At 36.0% G+C, this 21,331-nt stretch overlaps 2 protein-coding genes across 3 annotated transcripts; one reads left to right on the forward strand and one right to left on the reverse strand.

Annotated features, from left to right (window-relative positions):
- The first annotated feature begins 1,845 nt into the window (after nucleotides 1–1,845).
- On the forward strand, nucleotides 1,846–4,236 carry LOC112775106 (uncharacterized protein At2g34160). The gene is made up of 5 exons (XM_025818575.3): nucleotides 1,846–2,200; nucleotides 3,140–3,188; nucleotides 3,431–3,493; nucleotides 3,582–3,646; nucleotides 3,828–4,236. The coding sequence occupies exons 1-5, from the start codon at nucleotides 2,072–2,074 to the stop codon at nucleotides 3,927–3,929; spliced, it is 408 nt and encodes a 135-aa protein (XP_025674360.1). The 5' UTR covers nucleotides 1,846–2,071; the 3' UTR covers nucleotides 3,930–4,236.
- A 1,865-nt stretch (nucleotides 4,237–6,101) lies between these two features.
- On the reverse strand, nucleotides 6,102–9,952 carry LOC112776626 (uncharacterized). Of its 2 annotated transcripts, none has more exons than XM_025820840.3 (2): nucleotides 9,504–9,952; nucleotides 6,102–8,601 (listed from the first exon to the last, which is right to left on the reverse strand). In XM_025820840.3, exon 2 carries the CDS (start codon nucleotides 8,538–8,540, stop codon nucleotides 6,279–6,281), a length of 2,262 nt encoding a protein of 753 aa, XP_025676625.2. In that variant the 5' UTR covers nucleotides 8,541–8,601; nucleotides 9,504–9,952; the 3' UTR covers nucleotides 6,102–6,278. The 2 variants fall into 2 exon arrangements, with proteins under 2 accessions (XP_025676625.2, XP_029151672.1); XM_029295839.2 differs by having other exon boundaries at nucleotides 6,102–8,610; nucleotides 9,504–9,865.
- Nucleotides 9,953–21,331: the final 11,379 nt, after the last annotated feature.

Below are 21,331 nucleotides of genomic sequence, written 5' to 3' on the forward strand. Positions count from 1 at the left end.
GGATTTTTTTAGGAGAAAATCCGCGGTTGGTGAAGACTTGGAAACGGATCATAGATAAGGTGGAAGAGAAGCTCAGGTTATGGAAAGCGAATGTTCTAAACAAAGCAGGTAAGCTAGTGCTTATCAAATCGGTGCTGAATAGCCTACCGATCTATTACCTTAGTCTGTACCAGATGTCGAAGGCAGTCGTTGACAAGTTGATTACATTACAGAGGAGGTTTATGTGGTGTAAGGAGGATGGTAGCTATGTATACCTCTAGTTAAGTGGGAGGTGGTTCAGGCACCGAAAAAAGGCTGGGGGTGTGGGGGTTAGGGATGCAGAAATCATGAACACAGCACTTTTGTTTAAGTGGTGGCGGCGATTTTCAAAGGAGGATTGTCCTTTGTGGAAGAAGATTGTCTGTTCTTGTAACAATATGAACTCGAATGCGATGATAACAAATCAGACTGTACTGGTAACGGGGGACCCGTGGAAAGACATCTGTTAGTTGAATATAAAAGAACAACAGGTGAAAAATAATTATTAGTGGGATGGCAATGGAAGAAGAACTCTTTTTTGGAAAGATAACTGGGTTCAAGGTGGTCCTCTGAAAGCGAGTTTTCCAAGACTCTTATCTATTTCAAACCAACAAGGATCTGTGATAGGAGACTGTGGGTTTTGGGATGGGTTAGAGTGGATATGGAATTTCCATTGGAGGAGAGAGTTGTTTCAATGGGAGTTGGAACTTGTTCATCAACTTCATGATAGGTTAAGGCCAGTGAGGCTATCAACTGATAGAGAGGATAATGTTGTTTGGAAATTTGATACTAAAGGTGTTTTTTCTACTAACTCTTTTTGCAGGTGTTGCAATTAGAGACTCTTTTGGAAGAGGTTACAAGTTACAGTTTCACAAGTTCAATTTGGAGAGGGTTGGTACCTCCTAGAATTGAACTTTTTGGATGGTTTGTTCTAGTTGGTAGAGTGAATACTAAAGAGAGGTTGACTAGATTAGGCATTATTAATTAGAATGACAGTAAATGTGTGTTGTGTAAAAAGGAGATGGAATTTGTCCATCATTTATTTCTCTTTTGTGAGTTTACTTGGCAGGTGTGGTGCACATGGTTGAGGTGTTTTGATAGAGCTTGGACTATCCCTGGAACCGTTAAAGAATTTCTTGAGAGTTGGACTATCATGCCTCATAGAGAAGCGGAGCAGAAGATGTGGCTGATTGGGTTCTTTTCAGTAATTTGAAACATATAGTTGAAACGCAATGACAGAATTTTCAACAATAAAAAAGCAGGTGTTGAGATCATCCAAAGAAGGACATTTTTGAGTTACAAAGAGTGGACTGGTATTGATCCATTTGGTTGTTGATGGCAATGCCGAAGATGACAGGGGATTGATCTTTGGTGTTGGGTTTGACTTTTGTTGTGTTTGGATTGTTTGTTGCTCCACTTTAGTGTGTTGAGCTTTCTTTGTTTCAAAAAAAAATATTATTATTAATCAATTATATCAAATTTTTTTTTTGATAAATGAAAATATTCAATTTAATTTAGTCTTTGATAACTGAATCAAATTGGGCTTTGAATATACTTGTTTTCTTCATTGAATTGATGCCCACATCTTTTTGCGTGAATCCTATAGGCTGTGTGACTGACTGAGCATTTCAATTGCAACTTTATCGAATATGATCGACCGAAAAAAAAATCGAATATGTGACCCGCAACCACATGCAAATAGTATGGATTGACTAAAATGAAAAAGAGTATGGATTGACCACTGACGTGGCACGGTTTCCAGGCTCTGAAGAATTGGTCCACTACTAGGGTTGAGAGTATAGGGCATTTCCGTCAACACGGTCCAAAAAAATAACGACCATGCAAACCCCCAGAGTTTCTCTGTTCCTCGTAACTGACTCCCCAATTAACTAACAAAGCTTAATTACTGAGTCCACAACCTCTCACGGGTTGCCACGTGGCTAGAGTGATGCCTTTATATATAAACGAGGCAGTAACCTGATTCGCTAGTTTTACAGTTACCATCAAAACATATATTACATACATATACGTATACGTACATATATACGATACGATGGCGACCGTAGCTGCTACTCCTCCCGTTCCTACTACTACCAACAATAACACCGAAACCCACAAGAAGAACAGGATTCAGGTTTCCAACACAAAGAAACCTCTTTTCTTTTACGTTAATCTCGCTAAGGTACACAATTTCTTCTTTGGTTAATTACTTTCACTTTAATTAATTAATTACTTACTACTTAATTATTGAAATTTTACTTTTCTCATTTTGTTTTATATGCTATGATCGATGATGGGATGGGATAGGTGAGTCTGCTCGAAATAAGAAAAAAAAAAAAAAGAAACCAAACATTTACCCTTCAAGAGAATTGGGGCATATTCTAATTATAATTAATGGGTTGATTGATGTCGAACCACCTAAATTTTGTCTAGTGAACTCTTTTAATACATTATATATCAATTTATTTAAGATTTAATTTGTACGTATGGCTGTGCTCAAAACGGCTTGTATTTATATTCATTCGTATTTAAAAAATGTGTTAATACATAATAATTAAATGTGATTACTCACATAAAGATACTTTCACGTAAAAATGATATCTAAAATATTAACACATGTTATGTTAAATAATTTAATTAAATATGTCAAATCATCTAACAATTCTCAATTATTATTTTTACTTTAAAACATCTCCATGTGAATAGTCACCATTAATTTTTTGTTAGTTTAAAATAATTAAGTATATATATACTATGTGCATACTAAAAATTATTCATCAAATTAATTATTATATTATTATATATATTATTTGACTTATTTTTAATATATATTTTATATTTCACTATATATTTTCACATGGATGAAGATGTATCTGTGTCGCCCCACTTATCTACGTGCGTATAAGAATGTCACGTTGTTCTAAACTTTTGATTGAACCATCTTCACTAATTTGAATTATCCATTTAGCTAAATCTATCAAATTCTTGGTTAAAATGGTGCTATGAATAAATCTCGCACACTGTCTAGAAAAACAATGTTTAATCTAGATAGCCTTATTAGTCAGTTAATTTTAATGATTAATTAAGGTGCAATTATTATAAATATTGTTGTTTGATGCAGAGGTACATACAGCAGCACGATGAGGTTGAGCTCTCTGCTCTTGGAATGGGTACCGCTGTTCACTCAAAATTATTATATTTTTTTCATTCATTATTACTTAGTTATTAATTAACTAGTTTCTGACATCCTTTAACTAATTATAGCGCTGGCAGCTTTTGTTATCTCTTAAGTGTTGTTATTGCGTATTATTAGTTTGAAGTAGTAACACTTGAATTCATGGGAATAATTAACATTGGTGATATAGCATCCAAATATTTCTCAATCTATTAAAAAAATGTTATGTTTGCACAGCTATAACTACAGTTGTCACAATAGCTGAGATTTTGAAGAACAATGGACTTGCCACTGAAAAGAGTAAGTCTCATAATTTATTATTACATTTTAATTTTGGTTACATACATGTAGTTGTGCTAATCAATTTAATAATCTTGGGATGATTCAGAAGTTTTGACCTCAACAGTTGGCATGAAAGATGAGAACAAAGGTCGTCTGGTCCAGAAGGCAAAGGTTAGTTTCAAAATCTCTTTTAGGGTAGCCAAATAAGTTATCAATTTTGTCAATTACATAAAATAATCAAGTTGCAAAATTTTTTTTTTCTTTCGAAGAATCAAAGAATCGAAAACAAACACACCCATATTAAGTTCAAAATTTTCCTCGGTGATTTATATATTCTTGTTGGTATTTGTAGATTGAGATTGTGCTGGGGAAATCTGAGAAATTTGATAACCTGATGGTTGCTGCCAACACAAGTGAATCACATCAACCAGCTGGTAATGATGACAAGAAATGACAAATAGAGAGAGAGAGAGAGAAAGAGAAGAGAAAGAGAGGAGAAGAGCCATGTCAATGTGCAACTACTTGTAGCCAAATATATGTCTGATTCTTTTTGTACTGGGTATTATTATTTTTCTTTTTTCTGCATCCATAGTAGAAGTAAATAGGGGGAGTAGATTTTATAGATAACTATTGCTTCAATTAAAAAGGGTCGTGAAGCTGCATATTTTCCATTATCACCTTTAAATTTATTTTCCCTTCACTGCACATATATGACGATAATGATCATTATTACATGATTCTTTTAATGATTTGTTATCTCAGATTCTTTGTTAGTCTCGTTTATATATTCCATATTCCATCTGCTATACAATATCAATTATTTTTAGATAATACGCAAACATAATCATAACAATGAAATGCAACCATTTGCAACAAAGGTCAATTGCTTGGTCTCTGACTCCAACAGTTTAACATTTGCACTTTGCTTGTAATACAAAATTCTCATCTTTCAATCAAATTTAACACTTTAACATGACAAAAAGAACTTTAAAACCGGTAATACAGTGACTTGGAACACGGAAAATCGATTTTAAATGGTTGGAACTGATTTTTAAGCTCAAAACTGATTTTATAGGCTTGCTACACATACAAGCCTTTTTGGCTTACAAGCTATACAATTTGCTCAAAGTCCAAGAAAAAAACGCGCGTCCCTTCCACAACAAGTTCACTCTTCCTCTTCTTCCTCAATCAAAACGCAAACCATCAAGATTCAAGGGGCATTCGAAACAAACTACTACGATTCTGCAGAAACGTTCCAACTTCTCGCGAAGAGTAGAAGAAATCAAGAAGAAAAGTTACAAATCTCCATCAAAAATCACCAAAAAAAAGGAAGAAACATTATTCAAGGTACTGTTTTACTGTTCTTCTAGGTTTTTCTTCTAGATTGTCTTTGCTATGTGTCTCATCCTTAACCAGCAAAACATTAAAAGATTTCAAGAAGAAATATACTGTCTCCTCCTATTTTGGATGTATTTCTTAAATCCTTTGGGTGTATTTCTGTAATCCTTTCTGTAACCGTTTGGGTGTATTTCTATAACCGTTTGGGTGTATTTCTGAAGTTTCATTATCTTCAAAACGATTTCAAAGCTTGATTTCAAAAACCATGAAAATCGAAAAAAAACGAAGCAAAGAGAGAACGCACGAAGGAGATCCAACAAATTTGGCAAGAAACTCGAAAAAAGAAACGAAATCTTTTGAAAAATGAAAGTTATATATTTGCGCGTTAATTGATTTGAATTGATTTAAAATTTTGTTAAAAAGACACGTAACATAAGCAGCGCGTTTAATGGGTGGATTTCGTTCAAATTTGTAAAGCTTGTAAATGCAAAACACTTGTTTGTAGAGATTAATCCTTTATTTTATTTTATTTTATTTTTTAAAAGAAGAAAAAAAGCATACGAGACAAGTTGGCCTTCTACTTTGTTGTTCTTGAGTTTAAACCAAATTCAAGTAAGTAAAATAAATCAAGAGAAACTAGCTTAATAAATAAGCAAGGGATGAGACAAAGCAACTTAAATATTCCATCAACTTCTTTTGTGGTACATAAATTCCCAACTTGGCTATTAGATTCCTTCATGTATCTCAATTTATATTTGCAACATTATCTCTATGACAAGGAAATACTGCTTGACATTTGGGCAAATCAACTTCACCTATTAATTACATGTAATATTGTCTATGTGCAGTTCTGTAATAAAAATGTGACGACATCTAAAAGGGATGCATTGCACTATATCCTTTATGCATAAAATTTCCAAAATTATGTACATATAAACTATAATTACTTTGGATTGATTAAGCAACTTCTTTGCCATTACGCCATGAGTTTATATAATGTGCTACATGGCGTCATGGTTGCAGGCATTCAGCAATATTGGTGCCTTCAAAAGGAGTTAATTTTAATTTTCATAAAAAAAAAAAAGCATTTGCAAGTTCAAAATTGAAGTGTCCAAAATCCCTTGGGACCCTAGGCATATCATAAGTTGCTGATATTCATACACTTGTAAACACCTCCAGATGCTTACTTCACAAGAAGGAAACCAATAACGTTAAAAATTCTCATCACATAAAACTAAAACCATACATGTGTAAGATCAGAGGTAGAAGAAGGCTATTGAAAATGAGATGATTCAAATCCGAATACACTATTGAATAATACTCTAATTATTGAGTATATACATAGAAAGTTTCAGAAATAAATTAATTCACATTAATGTCAATTAAATAAAACACATCATTTACTTGCCAATTTACTAAGCTCCCAATCCTAAGAAAACACTAATGCAACGAGAGAGAATAAACCTCAGATGGGAGCTGCACATGTGGTTCTAAAGTGGCCTGTTTGATTGCAACGACTACAATGCACCACACGTTTGACACGGCCGCGGTCCTCGGCACGAACTCGCTTCTTCCTTGGTCGTCCAGGTGGTCTGAGTGATTTAGGAGGGTTAATGACAACTTCAAGAACATTGGTTGTATTGGGATCCCCTTCAGACAACTCCTTCCACAGAGACTTATCAGGAATTGGGTGAATGGTTTGGGAATATGTCTTCCGGTATGTTGCAACCGTAAAACAGCTCTCCGTGAATCTGTGGACATTCTGCCTGCAGGAAAGAAGTGCTGCCACGGCATGCGCACAGGGCAAACCATAGAGCTGCCAACCACGACAAAGACAGCAACGATTCCTAATATCAACTATATTTGTTCCTTCATGAGATATAACTTCAAATTCAGCTTCGTTTGCACGAAGAACCTGATATGTACGAGCATGTTCAAGAGCATCTGCAACACGTCTCTCAGCAGAAGGTACAAGTATTGATGTCCACTGCATGCTGGTCTCTCGCCGTTCATTAAACCAAGTCATTAGCTGCCTTCTGATGCATTCCATCATTTGAATTATGGGAAGCCCGGATGCCTCCAATATCCAAGTGTTCAAAGATTCAACAATATTAGCTGTCAAATGACCAAACCTTTGCCCCTCAAAATATGCGGTAGCCCACAGTCGGGGGGGAATTCTTCGAATCCAATATGCAGCATCTTGTGATATCTCTTCGATCTCCAGAACTTTTGCTTCGAATTCAATCACAGTAAGTGCATTGGCTGCTTCCCATAACAGATTAACAAGCAAGGTGTTATTAAATTCCTTCCGAAAGCTGTCACTCAAGTGACGCATACAAAATCCATGGAACGCTGTGGGAAAATTGGCTTCAACGCCATCAACAATTCCCTTCTGTCTGTTAGACAGAATTGTAAGCCTTGGCATGTTTTCAGTGTTAATCTCAAGCAGGTTGTGAAGCTCAGACAGAAACCACATCCAATTATCATCATTCTCCTCATCAATGACACCAAATGCCAAAGGAAAGAGGGCACCGTCACCATCAAATCCGGTAGCAAGAAGTAAGGTACCAAGATACTTGCTTTTTAAATATGTTCTATCAAGCCCCAAGAGTGGCCGACAAGCATTTAAAAAGCCATATATACAAGCTTGAAAGGAAATAAAGAGACGTTGGAAGCAATTCTCAGTGGGACTTCCATAAACAGATGCAATACTGCCGGGGTTTGTGCGTTTCAATTGTTCGCAGTATTGCGGAAGCAATCTATACCCTTCTTCGAAAGAACCACGCATTGCAGCCATGATACGCTCCTTGCCTCTCCATGCCTGCTTGTAAGATAAGGTGATACCATGAACCCTATGGATCTCTTCCAATATTTCCTTTGGCTTGCAATTAGGGTTTTCTTTCAGCCTTTGCTCCACAGAGTTAGCGACCCACTGAACTGAGGCCTGTTGATGGCCAAGATGAGCGATTCCTCCACATGTATGATTCTCATGAATGGTCCTAATGGTAAATGTTGGAACCCCTGGGAGCTTGGCCGCATGAATGCGCCAAGGACAGCCTTCACTTGCACATTTAGCAGTAAAGCGGGTCTTGTCGGATTTTATGGTTTGCATCTCAAAGTGCAAAGCAATTGCTGCATCCCTCAATGCCCTTCGACAACTCTTCACATCAGGGAATTCTTGCCCGACTGAGAGTTCATAAGTGGGATTTACAGCAACTACACGAGCCTGAATTACAGGAGTAGATATCATAAGCTGGGACTGTTCAATATCCATATGATCGGCAGATTCAATGCCCATTTCCGTGTTCTGAATCACAGTCAGGGCTGTGTTCTCATCAAATTCCTGGTTCTCAGAAACGGTCAAATCATTGTTCTCTGATAGTACCAATTCATGGTTATGCTCAGGAAGGGGTAACTCCCGGTCATCATGCTCAGGTTTGTGATCCCTGGAGAGTTCATGCTCATGCCCATAACTGTGACCATGCTCGCCTTCTTGATCATGGGTCTGTCCCATCTCCAACCCATGGTCTTGGTCGTGGGCATTTTCCAGACCAAGTTCATGATCATGACTTTGCCCCAGATCCATGTGATGCTCATGGGCAGACCCCAGTTCCAATGCATGATTCTGGCTCAGGTCCATATTATGATCATGGCCCATCACTAATTGCTGGTCATGGCCAATTGCTAAGTTATGATTTTGACCAAGCATCAAATCTCGATTAGTCATTAACGATATGAATGATTACTGCACAAAGTATAACAAGGGCCGAGACACTGCCTGCAAGATCCTGTAGATACTATGGAAAAGTCAGATATACCATATCAACCATATGTTCTGCACAGAAACATTAAAATTCCTGAATTGCATGCATCACAAGAAAGCTACAACAGGAACAAAGTGTAGATAATTCATACAACCGTGACACACAGAGAATACCAAACATGTTAGGTGAGATCTGTAGGCAGAAGATGTAGCAAACAAATAGAAGGGCAGGTAATGCAGTATCAATTACACAAATGAACATATTTTTCTTTCCTTTCTTCAAGTACTCCCACCTTCTGTACATATTAAATGGACAGTTTCATTTTGGTGGTATATACATGCAACAGAATCATGTGAGTTTTCTAAGAAGAAAACACAGCAAATAAATTGCTCCAATAATTAAAGATTACAGTTATACATACAAACATGAAAGAGGAGCTAGCCAAAGTTAGCAGGTTATACTACTATCACACATTATAAATCATAAATTGCATAATGCAAAATCTGCTAATTACAGATTTACAATTGCACAGCCGGAATTTCAAACCCACACATCGATGCTCAAATAGACTCGATATCTATCCACAAACATTCCATTCACACTTCAGTTACTTTATAAATTTTGCCAGAAACTGAGATTAAAGTCATCACTCTCCAAGGGGAAAGAAAAAGGCACTGAGCTTGACTTAAAATCTCCGATTAACTATAATTAAGTAAACCTGTCAATAGAAGTTAATTATACTTAAGAAAAAGGCGGAACAGAAGTTAATAACACTTTGAAAAAAATAAACTTTCATAAAGCACAACACAAACGGAATTGAATTGATTGTCAAAACGTACAACTCGGTAAAAACACAAGACACAATAAGATAACCATTATACATATAAAGAGTAGTTCGATAACAATAAGAATAACAGTGAAACTACCTGAAAGCTTTCACCTTTTTCCAGAAACACGAAAACGAAGTGAAGAATGTTGAGAAAGGCACTACAAGAAGGATTCGGAGAACTAGGAAACGGATCAGATGAAGAACTGGAAGGAGGAAGAAGAAGAAGAGGAGGAGGAGGGATTTGAAAAGGGAGGTTTAAAAAGGGGAGAAATTTGGCGGGGAAGAAGTGGAGAAAATCGGAATTTAGGGTGAAAAAGGTAAGGAGAGGAGAGGAAGAATGGGAATTAGAAGGGTAGCAGAGGGATCGGCTTCTCAGGGTTGAGAAGGGAAATACAGGTTTGAGGCTAACCACACAACGAGGGTATTTACGTCAAAGGGTTTTGGTTTCCGGAACGCTGTGACTCTATTGCCCATCCCCGTTTAATTTAACCCTCTTTTTTTCTTTTTTATTTTTTATTTTCACAATATGAATTCACTTATTAATATAATCTAATGTGGTAGGAGATTACGGGATTTATACTAAAAAGAGATCTTCATTCATAATCTTCTTGTTAGTTTGCTAAAAAGATTTTATTTTCCGTTTCAATTGATATGAATGGATAATTTAAAATATACTAATTATTTTATTCGATGTTGATATTTGTATAATTTTTGAAATGCACGCAGTAATTTCAACTGTAATTTAAAAGCACTCTAAATTTATATAAAAGTTTTATAGATATTAATTAAAAGAGTTTAATATAAATATTTAATTATGTATTTAAATTAAATTTTAATATACTAACAATATGAAAAATTTTATTTAGTTATCTATCAAATTTGATTTTTAAGTAATAGAATTAAAAATTAATTATTTTATTAATGTTATAATATACCATTAGTTTTTTTTAATCAAACATAGACTTTCATTCATTTCATGTAAATAGAATGGTTACAATAGTCCAAATTTGGACAACTAATAAGAAAGCAAAATAAAAAAAACTACTCTATTTTTATAACAAACTAGTGTATGAACTCGAGTGCAGCAGGAGAAAATTCATAAAAATAAAATATATTTATATTTTTAAATATTAAAAAAAACACTAAAACAATTACTATTTCAAAAAGTTTATAAAATCACTATTAAAATCAAAGTTTAACTTGAAAATAGTGAATAATTATTATTTTATACTTTTTCGAAGTGAAATAATTATTTATTAATTTTAATATAGAATTTAAAATAAAATCAAAATATTTACATTAGAATCCTATTTTTTCAAAGACTTCTCTATAAACAATATTGATGGTTGAATTTACAGTCATTTCTACGTGATTCATGAGTAAAACTTTTAAACATCTCTTGCTCTTAACTCTTCAAAGTGCCACATATAGTTGGTCATGTATAAAAACTAATTTAAGCAAGTATAATCTAACTTGAGATTAAGTTTGTCCCTAAGACTTATTAATTGTCATAGCAAAAGATACTATTATGGAGAACTGTCTTCATTGAAATCTAGTTGGGACGGTTTCATTTGTTGGTACCATATTCATTCTTGGAATCAAAGCAATATGACCAACGATGTTACCCGTTAAGACTTCACATTATATGATATGATTTTCAAGCTTCCTAATTTGTAGCTTTATACCATTACAAAGACCACTGGATTAGTCAATATTTCTCAGTAACATCACCAGAACACCAACCTTGAGTATTAATTTATGTGGAGGAAAACCAAATCAATTTATGCTATTCAATAATTCAGGACCATAAAGATCTAGTTGACTATTCATATTCCCTTCATCCACACAAATTGAATCCAAACTAAGATATAATTTTTCTCCTCGAGGGATGATAGCCATTAAATAACTGTTGACCTCTTCAACAATGTTCAGCGTGGAAGCCAGTATAGTTCTTGCTTTAAAAAAAATTCTTTGAAGACATGTTTTCCAAAATATTTGGATAAAAAAAATGAATCAACTTATCAAATGTCTGGTCTGAAGAAGGAATAACAGTACAATATCTTATGGAAGAAATATCTCAGATTCACCATTTATATTGTCATCTATTAGATCATCACTAATTTTCAATAACCACTCACTAAATTACTTTGTTTCATTTTGATCTGAAGCAGTTGTCCCTATAGAAAGTCTCATTTTTTGTTAGTTTGAGCACCTGACAAAACTTCCAAAAGTAAGACAACTTCACAATTGAATGAACGATATCTTGTCTCGATCCTCGTAGAATGATAGGAAGGATGTGTCTAAAGTCTCCACCTAGTATAACTACTTTTTCTCCAAAGGACAAATCTTTGTTATACATTGGAGAAAATCTCATGATATCACCCAAGCCTTTATCAAGTGCTTCATAGCAGTACCTACCAATCATTGGAGCCTCAACCCAAATTATAAGTTTAGTTTCAACAGCAGCATTACTTGAGGGGAACCAGGTTTGATGTTACATACATAATCCTCAGTTATATTCAGTGGTATTCTGAACCTTGAGTGTGCCATTCTTCCATTGGAAAGAAGTAACGATGCAATACCACTTGAAGCAATGTTTAATACAATATCACCCCTTGAACGGATTTCAACAGACATAAAGTTTCAGAGAAATGTCTTTCCAGTACCCCCTTGACCATACACAAAGAAAAAATCCCATTCTTCACAATACACAGTTGTAACAATTTTATCGAATGAATGTTTCTGTTCAGGTGTTGCAATGGCCAACATGTCTGAGGCAATTTTCTATAACTCATACCTGTTAAAGTTTAATTCTTTCCCGATAACCATTTCGGTTAACAAAGAACTATCAACTTCAGTTGCTAAAGGCATAGGAGGATAGTCTTTCAAGGTTTTAACATAGGAATGTAAGATCTTGTCTATATCTATTAAGCACAACTACTTAATCTCATCATCTGACATGGTTAACTCTGTATATTATACGATATTGTAAAAATTCAATTAGTTTAAAAATTATCCATAATGAAGGACTTTTATAATTACAATTAATAAAAACTCACTTCTCATGTTCATCATGGTTCTTTGTCAATACAAAATATCATCTGAGAGTAAGGTTTTGAGAACTGGACTGGTCATTAAACCGCTCTAGTCACTGGTTCACTGGTTTATTAGTTCAATCGGTTTAACTGTGGTTCAATTGGAAAAATTATTTTAAATAAAATAATAAATAAATTATAAACAAACATCCTAAAATATAATTATTGTCTAATATAAATCTTAAAATACCTTACAAATTTAAAACACTACAACAAGAATTTTAAATTTATCAGCATTTCATGATTTCAGGATTCACTTCTCATAAATTACAATGCAACAGATTATGTACATACTACTACTATTATACTGATCATTTACAAACTCAAATATTTCTGAATTCATTAAAGAAAAATTAAGCCAACCACCAGCTCTCAGTATCATTGGTTTAGTATAATATCTGCAAAGAATTTGCCCTAAGATCCCTAAAACTCATGTGACAGTAACCACAAACAGTAAGACGTACAAGAAATCCGTCGCCATTCTATTCAGGCAGGGATCTTCATGCACCAATCAAAACATCTAAGATTATGGAATAGTATATCAAATTTCAAAAAAATCATTTCATGTAACATTATGCAAATTTCACCACCAAAAAGAAAAATTCACATCGACCAATCATGGTAAACTTTCGATCTCTTTGATTCTCACAATAGCAATAGCAACATCATCAGGTTTCATAATCAATAATCCAAAAACTAAATCAAATCAATTGCATAGTAAATTAATTGCAAGAACCTTCCGTATGACCACGTTTACCATAGAGCCAAATGGAAAATTAAATTCGAGCAAACACCACACAAATTAAAATAACCAACAAATCAGTGCCAAAGCAGCTTGCAGAACAACGCACAAAAATTGAAAAAGTATATGAAATGAGAGAGTACGAAACTCACAGGAGACGCAGTAGACAAGCCAGTCATGTGCCAAAATATCTTGAATTCTTAAAGGAGGTAAAAGAAACAATCGGATCTGGCAAGGCCCAGAAACCTTAGCGCATCGGGTTCCCAAATCGAATTAGGAACGAGGAAAGCCCTAGAATCGGAAACAGGGGCGACAAGACGATGGCGCGCAGGACGAAGATGATGGAGGATGGATGCCGAGCGAGGAAGAAGAGAGCGAAGTGCGAACAGGGAGTTGAGGACAGGACGAAGAGAGAAGCCTCGAACAACCACGGACGGCGGCAATGACTCACTCACTCCGTTCGGCGATGGTGGAGGCTAGTTAGGGTTTTCTCTCTGAGTTGAAAAGAACCACGGTTAGAAATGAAAGGGGGAGGGGGGCACAAGTTGTAGGTTGGGACAGGGGAAGGAGGAGGCTGCGGGGTCACCGACAACTGCGAACGGCGGCTGCGGTTTCGTTGACCAAGCTGGGTTTTTGGTTTGGGACTTTGGGGAACCTTAGGGCTTGCTGGTGAGTGTGTATCGAAGGAGGGGTGTGGGGGGGGGGGTAACCGGGTGAGGGACTAGAGTGGGGTGGGGGATTTTTTTTTAAATAACGAAATCGTTTCACAAGAACTAGTCGGTTCCCTGTTTGGTCCAACCAGCTAGTTACCGGCCAGTTCTGTGGTTTCAGAGCAGTTTGGAGATTGGCAGTTTTAGGAGGAAGACCGGATCATTTTCCATGCCGGTTCCCGATTGAACCGATTCAACCGGCCGATTTGGTCCAATTTTCAGAACATTGTCTGAGATTTCGTGCCAACATCTATCCTAAACATGTTCTGGTCTTGAGATATTTTTAGATGTTAGTAGAATGACAAATAACCTCCTAATGTATGATCCTCAGGCTCACAAGTTTGCTTCCTTAGTTGCATCCATGAATTCTCTGTCATCTTACAAGAGTCCAAGAGCGAAGCATGCATCTCTATAAGTAGCATGAATTGTTCCTCCTACTGTTCTTATATCTTGAAAATTCATACATCCTCTTTGAGTATTCAAGAGAAGCTATTGGTAATATTATTCGGTATTCGCTGCAAAAAAGTTGGTTAAAATCCCACTTCTAAGTTGCTAAATTGATTATGCTACATGATTTCAATTATTATGCAGCTACACATGCGTATAAAATTATTTTTCTAAAAAATAAAAAACAATGATAAAATTGTATAATTTATAGGGCATTAGATTATAACTGTTGAAAGTTATTTGAACATTTATTTTCCAGTGTAGATAAATCAAATAAAATGGATGTGGGGTACATGATGTTAAGATTTTAAATTTAAATAATCAAAAAAATAAGAACAAAATTGAATATAAACTCATCATTACTTGCAGGTACATGAGTCAACCTTCCAATTGTAAAACCTTGCTTTCGAGGAAGCCACTTCGAAACATCGTCCTTACAAACAAACTTGGTTGGAAACTCAGCATAAGTAAGACTTCGAGCATAGGGATATGACATGTTCGCCGCCATCCATCCTAAAAACATGGACTTATGAGATACTGCTCTTTCGACAATATCATTCACATTCGAAGTTTCGCTATAGACCATATGTTGCTTATCCTCCAAACAGAATGGAAGTCTAATCACAAATGGTTCTTTCTCTTGGATTTCGTATCCAAATATATGCCAAACTGCCTCACATGCTGAAATGTACCTACAATCATAGTAATTCCTAATTCCGTCAACAACTTGTGTGGCTTCTAATGAATCACCAGCATTGTATAGGGTAGCTGTTACATGATCATTGCCCTTGTGTACATACTTAAACAGATACTTAATAGAACTTATTTGGAATGTGTATTCCACATTTATGTAGCACCCAAACTTGAACAACAATTATGGATTATATGAAACAATGAACTTATTGTCTAGTACACATTCCTTTTTCGTCACAGTTCGACCGTTATCAGTACGCCTATATTTGGGAAATCCAGCTTCATCAATGAGTGTCCGCTACCTAAACTCTTTAGGATAAAACTTTGAAAAGGATCCATTCTTCATGCAAGGTGAATTCTTGTTATACGGACCACATGGACCATATACCATGTAATTTTGAACAGCTTCATGTAGATTTGACCTTTCATTTTTATCAGGAATCTCAGCCGTTATATGTTTGTCTATGTCACTTGGTATTTGTGGCTTGAACTCATCACTCATAAATACAAGGATATGTGCATGTGGAAGCCCTCTCTTTTGAAACTCTATAGTGCAAACATCTGAAAATTGAAAAAATAAATGAGTAAAACATTATCTACAACATAAGATTTTAATAAGGTGTTGCATAGACACAGACTTACATCTCAAAATTTTGCCAAAGATTTTTTCCTCTTTTAGGTCATCAATCAAACCATAAAGCTTGATTTTGAAAACTCGACACAATATATCAGGGCAATCTTCTGCTTTCAATCTAACGGGAGTCACTTCTCTCTTTATCTCATCCCATTCAGGGTTACAGGTCATAGTGATAAAATAGCTAGGATATCTTGCATATCTACAAATCGCAAATGCATCTTTGCAATTATTCATCATGTACCTAGGTCCACTGTAACACCCTCACTATCAGAATGTCATGCTTCTGGCTGCGCCACTCTGATAACAAGAAGTATTACGACAACTTCATATACTTTATAATAAAATAGGAACCTTTGACTCGAAACCGTATCGCTGTTTTCTTTGAAAAACCGGAAAAAGATTTTATCTTACATAAGTAGCTTATGAATATAATATACATACAGAACCTACATTTCCTGTCCCTATTTTAAAATACAATATTGATAGCGAGGGAAAAATAAATAACAATTAAACTAATATAATAACAAAATCGTATAAGCAAAGTTGCGATTAAACTCTTTGTAAGACTCTTCGTTCGTCTCCTAAAAAGATAAAGCTGTAGGGGAGTGATAACCTAACCATATGGTCTCACCACAGACCTTTAGAATTTTCATAAGAAGATATTTAATAAGAAAATCGTTTTCAATCTCAGTGATTATCGTTGTCTTATGAATCCTTTAAAAACCGATGGTTTAACCATAAAAAAATCAAAACCTTTTTAAAAGAAATCAGTTAATTAACCAGAAATCCAAACTCACTTTCCTTATAAAAGAATTTTAAAACTTTCCTAATAATATGAATGACCAACTTGTTCTAAACATAGATTCATTAAGTCTATACTGAACAAGCTTGATATTTCATACTTTACTAAACCACAACTCAAACCAATCACGGCCTCCGGCCCATTACATAATCAATCACGGGTTCAGGCCCAAACAGCTCAATCAACATTCAATTCACCACAACTCAACCAATTTCAGTTACAAACACAAGTAATGAGGTTCAAACACAATCAAGAGTAGTTACGTCAAGTATAGCAATTAGCAATTAAACAGAATTATTCACATAGGCAAACCAATTATAATATGCATACCCAAATAATGTCACATAAATGCATATGATGAATGCCTGTCCTATGGCTAATGAGCTCATCTGTCGGTTATACAGCCAACCTGACATGTCCTGGTAGTTAACCATTGGAAAGTCCCTCTGTATGCGCATCCCCTAGCTCAATAATATCCATGGAAAAAATCCCAAGCTCATCCATGGAGAGAGACAAAGCCCCAAGCTCAAACTCATATATACATGTATGCCCATGGGGGAATCTGGAGAGTTAAAGTACCCAGTCACATCTTACGTATAGAGGGTCAACAATTTGTCTCAATTTTGCAAGTCTCATTTACTTTTAATTCATTTTCATCATCAATTCATATCTCATTTCCAAATTCATTCCAAAAATCATACATTAAAATAAATCCTCATCATCATTCAAAATTCAATAATCATCATCCATCCTCCCATTCCGTTCATCAACAATTTCTATTCAAAACATAATTCATTCTATTTTAAATAAATCAAACTTAAAGAAGCTTTCTGATTTTTATAAAAATTTCGACAGTATCTCCTCTAATACTTGGACTCTCCACCCCTTTTTGGGTCCCATGCAAACATTTCTCAAACCTTTCTCAACCATTTCTAAATCTCATCCATTTTTCAAAATTCATCCAGTTTGAACCAATTCCAATAATAAATCCTTTTCAAAATCAAACAGCTCTAATATTAAATAATTTATAAAATCAAACTAATTTAAAATCAAACCACTTCTAAAATCAATTCATTTTCATATCTCAAATCATTTCCAAAGGTGACTCATTTATATTAACAAACTAACTCCAAAATCAGGAAAAAACACATTTAATAACATTCAATCAAATAACTTTACAAACCACTCTCTTATCAACAACCACACACCACTAAAGCAATCAGTAATTCAATACAGCAAACAGCCACATCTATAAGACAAAATAGTCACAAAAATATATGTTTCACATCAATATCTATTTATAAGAATTCTGTAATATAAAATAAATTCTAAGAAAACCCTACCTCGAATAGTCGAACCCGAAAGTTATAAAATGAGCAAAACACTTTTTTCTATCGGCTAGCAGCAAAAGCAACCATAATCACAGCTCTATTTCATCTTTGCACTGACATCGACAACTCTAAACATGACATACAATCACTGTAATTCAACCCTATAGCAAAAACACCGCAGAAACCTCAGTAATATATAACGAAAAAGCAAAAAAAGAAGTTTTCAAAGCAAGATAGCTTATTGTACTCAGAGAAAATCCAAGGAACGAAGCAGATGCAGCTCCGGTGATGATTTCCGGTGAGCTAAACGGTGGCAGAAGCTCGTGACGGAGGCAGTGCGGTTGGAAGGCAAGCAAGGCGAAGGAATTGTAGCATGAGCGACCCATTTTCTCCCCTGTCGAGAATTTCTCTTTCTGCGAAGCCCACTCCACCACCTACAGCAAGAAAAAATGAAAAAACATCACCATCAGCAACCCGGCCAAGAAAAAAAACAGTAAACAACGACAAATGGGGCCCTAGTTTCACAAAACGACTGACGCTGCGACCCAGAGACACCCTTTGGAGGTAGTACAGACAGAAGCACAAACTCAAAAGATCAAAAAATCAAAAACCCGCAAACCCTAAACAGCCGGTAGCAAAAAAATCAAAAGCTTCACCAAAATTTTGAAGCAAAAGCAAACATGCAACATCATCGAAAAGGAAAAGAGAAAACGAAGAAGAATCCCATATCATCATCAAACAAAGGGCACAAAATGAAGAAGTTAATACCAACCTAGAAAGAAGAAGCAGAAACAGTGACAAGCGAGCAGCAAAGTCATGAATGATCCCCACCAGAAAATGATAAAAGCTTCGAAAACTCGAAGAAAAGAAAGCTGGGGCAGCCAAAGAACGAGCGAAAGAAAGTTTCTTTCCCCAAACAAAAACGAAACAGACGGAAGTGAAAAGGGAAAATGAACTAAGTCCCTCTGGTTTTAAACAAAACAAAAGAGAGGGAAAACGAAGCGACAAAATAGGAAGGAGCCCAAATTAATGAGCCTTAAAAGCGCTCATGATTACCCAAGGGAACTGTCGCACTCGAAACAAGTGCAGCATTTAAAGCTAACGCTTCGTATTTCTAAAGAGCAGCTCAAAGGACACAGCTCACCCGAGAAGGACAGAACGACCGACCTACTTAGGGCAGCGGTGTCCGACCTAAGGATGCTTGAGCATGACCTATCAAAAAGATCAAAGCTCAAGCAGGGGGCACTGTTCATACCCTAACCCGAGCTTTAGGGTCAGGTCGCCAAAGGATAAAGGGACCGACCTCGAAGAAGGCTCTCTCACCTCCACCGACCTCTTCTTAAAGAGCTCAGAGGACCATCAGAAGGCCCAAAGAGGCCCAAACCATCATGGCCACTGCCCACTAGAAGACGGTCACCAAAAGATATGATCTTACCCACAAGATATATAAGATAAGATAAGGATCTTCGTCCCAAAGAAGATCACCAAAAACCAATATAAATACATTGGATCCTCCAGGTATAACTCATATTCCAATTCTATTAAAAACCTGCCTAAAGTCCATGCTAACTTAAGTATCAGAGTCTCTTGCAGGTACCACCACAGAACCACACGAGGAGCTCGGGTAAGGCAGCACCTCAGCATCCGAAGGTTGGAAACCAACCCTCGGAGATGACCCGGATCTCACGTCCGGTCCAAACTCCACGTTTCAGATAACCCCTGGAACAGGTTGGTCCCTCATAATTGTCAATATATGGTTTGTAGACAATGATGGTGATCTCAATTTCCATGCCTTAGCTAAAAGTTCTTTTTCTTCCTTTTATTAGTTAATTATCATTTACTTTCTTGTTATTACTTTTCTTGTCAATCACCAAATCAAACCCCCTTGTTCTTTCATAGCCAATAATTGAGCACTTCATTGCAATTCCTTGTGAGACGACCCAAGGTTTAAATACTCTCGGTTTTTATTAGGGTTTGTACTTGTGACAACCATATTAAAACTTTGATTGAAGGTTGTTTGTTGGTTGGGACTATACTTGCAACGGATTTATTTTTGTGAAATTCCTAACTGACGAAAACCTTTACATCAAGTTTTTGGCGCCATTACTGGGGAGTTGCAATGTGTGTTTATTATTGGTTATTGTTCATATGTGAATAGTGTGAATAGTGTACTTTTTGTTGGTTTGCTAGTTTTGGTTTAGGAGTTTGTTTTCTTTATCTCTCCTTAGTTTTTGTTGTTGTTTTCCCTTTTCTACTATGAATTCTCATCACTTTGGCTATGAGTTTAGTTCAAACTGTGTTGTAGGAAGTGGAAATGAAAGCTTCAATGGAGGTTTGCATCAAGGATTTGGAAATCAAAGATGGGAGGAGCCTCAAGCATATAGACAATATTCTTGGCAACAACCTCCTTCGGTTTCTTATAGGTATAATCCAACATCTAATGCATACCAACCTAATAGATGTGGTGACCCTCATTGTGGTTGTCAACCACAACCACCACATACATATGACCATTCCCTCAACATAGCCCTCAACAACCTTACTCACAAGCCCCATACCCCATACCACCATTCACCTCCACATGATCCTAATCCATATCCACCATACCAACAACCATATGAGCCATACTTAGAGCCACCACCATTCCAACATCAATATTCTCAAGAACCATCAATTCCATATACATCTCCTCCATACCCTTACCAAGATGCACCACCTTCTAACTATGAACCCTTTCTACCAAACAATGAACCCTCTCTTCCACCACCTCCTTCAATGGATGAAGCTCTCCAAACCTTCTTGCAAGAACAACAAAGAGATATTAGCTCTTATATCCAAAGGCAAGAAGAACAGCAAAAGGAGCTAAAGAAGATAGAAATCATGGTTGCTATGATGACTGAAGCCGCTAACCGCATGGCCTCCCACCTAAGTTCATATATTCAAGGCACTTTCATTGACAAATGTAGAAGATCAACCAAGGAGCATAGTAAGGGAGTGAGTTTGGAGCTTTAGGGTGAAGAAGAGGAGTTAAAGCAAGAATTGCAACAAGAGGCTGAAGTTGAGATAATTGAGCCGGAAGGAGTGGTTGAAGAATTAGGAGAGGTTAATCAAGAATTGGATTCAATTCAATCATTGATGAGTTCTTGTCCACACTAACGAATCACTTCGAAGATCCCATTGAGCCTTCTTCCATTGAGCTTGAAAGCAATGTCAAGGAGGGTGCGCAACCTCCAAAGCATATGGTGAATGAGGAAGAATTGGAAGAAGTTGAGCAAACAACAAATCAGCATCTTGAGGATGAATCCACACCAACACATGAGCCTCTTGAGATTGAGGAGTCTTCTCCCATTGAAATTGAGGTTGATATTGAGATAAGTTCCACATTACCTCTGAGTTGTGACATGAAGAATGTAGAAGAGCTAGAAGAGGTTAGTGAGAAAGTGATTGAATGTGAAGAGCCTTGTCAAG

The sequence above is a fragment of the Arachis hypogaea genome, chromosome 19 (assembly GCF_003086295.3).
Source record: "Arachis hypogaea cultivar Tifrunner chromosome 19, arahy.Tifrunner.gnm2.J5K5, whole genome shotgun sequence".
NCBI classification, from domain to species: Eukaryota; Viridiplantae; Streptophyta; class Magnoliopsida; order Fabales; family Fabaceae; genus Arachis; species Arachis hypogaea.

What these genes read in the sequence shown, in the direction of transcription:
- LOC112775106 (XM_025818575.3), top strand. Translation starts at nt 2,072, where the DNA reads ATGGCGACCGTAGCTGCTACTCCTCCCGTTCCTACTACTACCAACAAT. An exon ending in TTTACGTTAATCTCGCTAAG is followed by an intron (nt 2,201 to 3,139) that starts GTACACAATTTC and finishes TGTTTGATGCAG; the next exon opens with AGGTACATACAGCAGCACGA. An exon ending in GTCTGGTCCAGAAGGCAAAG is followed by an intron (nt 3,647 to 3,827) that starts GTTAGTTTCAAA and finishes TGGTATTTGTAG; the next exon opens with ATTGAGATTGTGCTGGGGAA.
- LOC112776626 (XM_025820840.3), bottom strand. Translation starts at nt 8,540, where the DNA reads ATGACTAATCGAGATTTGATGCTTGGTCAAAATCATAACTTAGCAATT.